The sequence below is a fragment of the Lactuca virosa genome, chromosome 9 (assembly GCF_052849685.1).
Source record: "Lactuca virosa cultivar CGN04683 chromosome 9, Lactuca_virosa_CGN04683_v6, whole genome shotgun sequence".
Lineage (NCBI taxonomy): Eukaryota > Viridiplantae > Streptophyta > Magnoliopsida > Asterales > Asteraceae > Lactuca > Lactuca virosa.
Window position 1 is genome coordinate 13,372,648 of NC_136434.1, and position 3,047 is coordinate 13,375,694.

The 3,047-nt window shown below is 34.0% G+C and overlaps 1 protein-coding gene across 1 annotated transcript; it reads left to right on the forward strand.

Annotated features, from left to right (window-relative positions):
- The first annotated feature begins 794 nt into the window (after nucleotides 1-794).
- LOC145138248 (Ubiquitin-conjugating enzyme/RWD-like protein) lies at nucleotides 795-1,905 on the forward strand. Its single transcript, XM_079072356.1, has one exon. The coding sequence runs from the start codon at nucleotides 847-849 to the stop codon at nucleotides 1,849-1,851; it is 1,005 nt and encodes a 334-aa protein (XP_078928482.1). The 5' UTR covers nucleotides 795-846; the 3' UTR covers nucleotides 1,852-1,905.
- The last annotated feature ends 1,142 nt before the right edge of the window (nucleotides 1,906-3,047 follow it).

Below are 3,047 nucleotides of genomic sequence, written 5' to 3' on the forward strand. Positions count from 1 at the left end.
ATAAATATAATAATGCTCATAGTTATCCTTAGAAATCAAGATTATATTTTATCACGAGGTTGGTTGAGAAAATTGTGTATATCAATAAACATGTTTTCCTTATAAAATTGAGGATAGTGACATCAAAGATTTGATAAACCCAAATTGACATTTTTTATATCTTGAATGGAAGTTACATGGGAACTTGCAACTACAAGGAAATGATTCTTTTGGAGTTTACTCTTCACAATTGACTAAACTTACAAACTTTGAAAGGAGATTTTCTATAAATAACACTTGTACGTTCATCAAATAAAGCATCGCTCATGCTATATGGGGGTTGAGAAGTATTGCATTAAATAAGATATTAAGATACAAGAAGATGTAAGGCTCCTTGTGGAGAAGAGGATATGAACACCCATGTAATTTTCTTTCTACACTCAAAGTCTATTTTTGAAGTTGAATCGTGAAGTTTAGACATCAAAACGTCAAATTATTATAAAAAAACAATCGTCTCGCTTGTTTAGTAACGACTTTCTATGGTATAAGAATATAGAAGACGGTCAAACACTCAAGCTATAGTTCTAAAAGGGTACTATAATATAAAATATGTGGAGTAACACAATTTACTTGTCCAAATTATATGAGTAAATAATGAAGTTGGTATTTGTGTCTATGTCATTGGAAATTTCCAAGCAACCAAAACTGTACTATTAACTTTTTAAATATTGTAATTGACTTTGAAAAGTAGTATTTATTAAATAAAATATAAAGGGTTACATAACAAAAAACTCACTTATAAATAGCAAGTGTTTCTTCCATGATAACTTCCGACAGTACTACTGTTAAACTTCCACTCATTTCACCATGGCATCACCACCTTCGGCTGAAATCATTGACAATGCGATGTTTTGCAACACTGTACATGCGTTAGCATATACTGACACCCACCAAAAATGGCTAATACGGAAACACTTAATTTCTCTTCATAATGAATTCTCTTCCTTGTCTCCTAGTGTTGCCATGTTTACCCACAATGATGGAACAATGGTGAACTTACTGAAAGCTGAAGGCTACCTACATATCTCTCAATATTTGCCTTCGATCCATGTAAGCATTTGGATTCATGAGCACTACCCTCATAAGCCACCTATTGTTCAAGTAACATCAAATCCAACTTATCCAATTCGTCCTAATCACCCTTTTGTGGATCCATCCGGAGTGACAACATCATCATATCTTCACACGTGGGGTCCTTTTGGGCACGACTTATTAGGTCTTGCTTATAGTTTGGTAAAAATATTCTCTTTAGATCACCCTTTTTATTTTGTCAGCGCTCCTACTTTATCTCACCCTTCTTATATGTCAAAAACGGACTGCTTGGATCAACTTTGGTGGATGCTTCACTATGACATGATGACATTGAGGGAAAACACAAATGATGAAGTAGAAAAACTAACTATTCTTCAAGCTGATATGAGTATGCGTGTTGATATCACAACTAGCATAATCATTGGATTGGACCACGAAAGGGTTAATCTAAAGCAAAGAGTCAAGGAAATAACTGACGAATCTGATATATTGATAAATTGGTTGGCTGTGAATAAAGTAAATTTAAGTGTTGCTATAGGAGGGAAAGTCGAGGATGCATTTGAATGTATAGATACGTACTCACATTTGGCCTTGGAATTGTTGGCCGAAGACCAAGCTTTAGAAGATTTGATGTATGCTCTTGAGAAGGCTCTTGAAAAGGGGGTTATGAGATATGAACATTACATGAAACAAGTTCGGAGCTTAGCAAGGCACCAATTCTTCTTTAGGGCCAAAATAGAGAGGCTAAAGGAACCGAAAATATTCAAGTTGCTTGATTGATATCATTATTTTACATGCACTCATGATTTCTAATGAAAAATTGAATTAATATGAGTCATTATTTTGCAAGGTGGTTTTTTGGTGCTCAATGATAATTATACATAAATTAAAGGTCTATATCTCACTGGACTTGTTCATACGGAAAGTTATAATTGTATAAAAATTAAAGGTCTATATTTGTGACATCCCCATTTTTACGGTCAGAAAAGTCCATTTTATTTATGCTTATTTTAAAACAAAGTATTCTTTATATTGTGGAATTTGTCCCATAAAATTATTCCCGAAGAAATGATTTTCATTGATTTATTAAAACTTGGGATGTTATATCTGATACAAGAAACATAAGCATAAACATGATTATTACTAGCCTTATAACATCTAATGGCCTACATTTCCTTTAATCTCTCATCAATCCAAACATCAAATACCTTCGTACCGCTGCCTGTGATACAAAGAAATTGAGTGGCTCAGATTGGGAATCCTTATGAGCACTTAGGGTTTTCAACCCACGATATTACAATCAATTTGTTATAATTATATAATTCATATCTAACAATTAACCCGATTACCCATTCCTGTTATTCTCACTCTCGGATCCTAAACTGATGATCTCAAGGGATCTATCCTAAAGGATCTCTAAGTGAACAATAATGCATTGGGTATTCCTTAGCAATATATGCTAATAAGATGACCATGAGGGTGAACAGAATACCCACATGAATAATTTATTCATACCTACAGGTCATAGTCATATCCGTATGTGGTTCCTTAACATCTATAGGTCGGAGACTTGCCCATGTATAATTTAGTAACCTACAAGTTGTTTACCTGTCCACGTACGGTTCATCAATGCCTACAGGTTGTAAACATGTCCGCAAACAATTTCATGAACATCTACAGGTTGAAAACATGCCCATGTATGATCGATTAACACCTACAGGTTGTAAACCTACTCGTGTATGGCTTATAAATATCTACATGTTACAGGCCTGTCCATGTTTAACTTATAAACATCTACAGGTTATGTACCTGCCCATGTTTGACTTGACTTGTCTAGTATAGTATGTGGTCATCATCAATACCCTACTAGTTGACTACATTGCTAGTCCGATAGTACTATAAAAGTCTCGGCCTCTCATTATTATTTTCATCTCTCTTTACCCTTCAATACCCCATATATTATAAGTATAAAAATA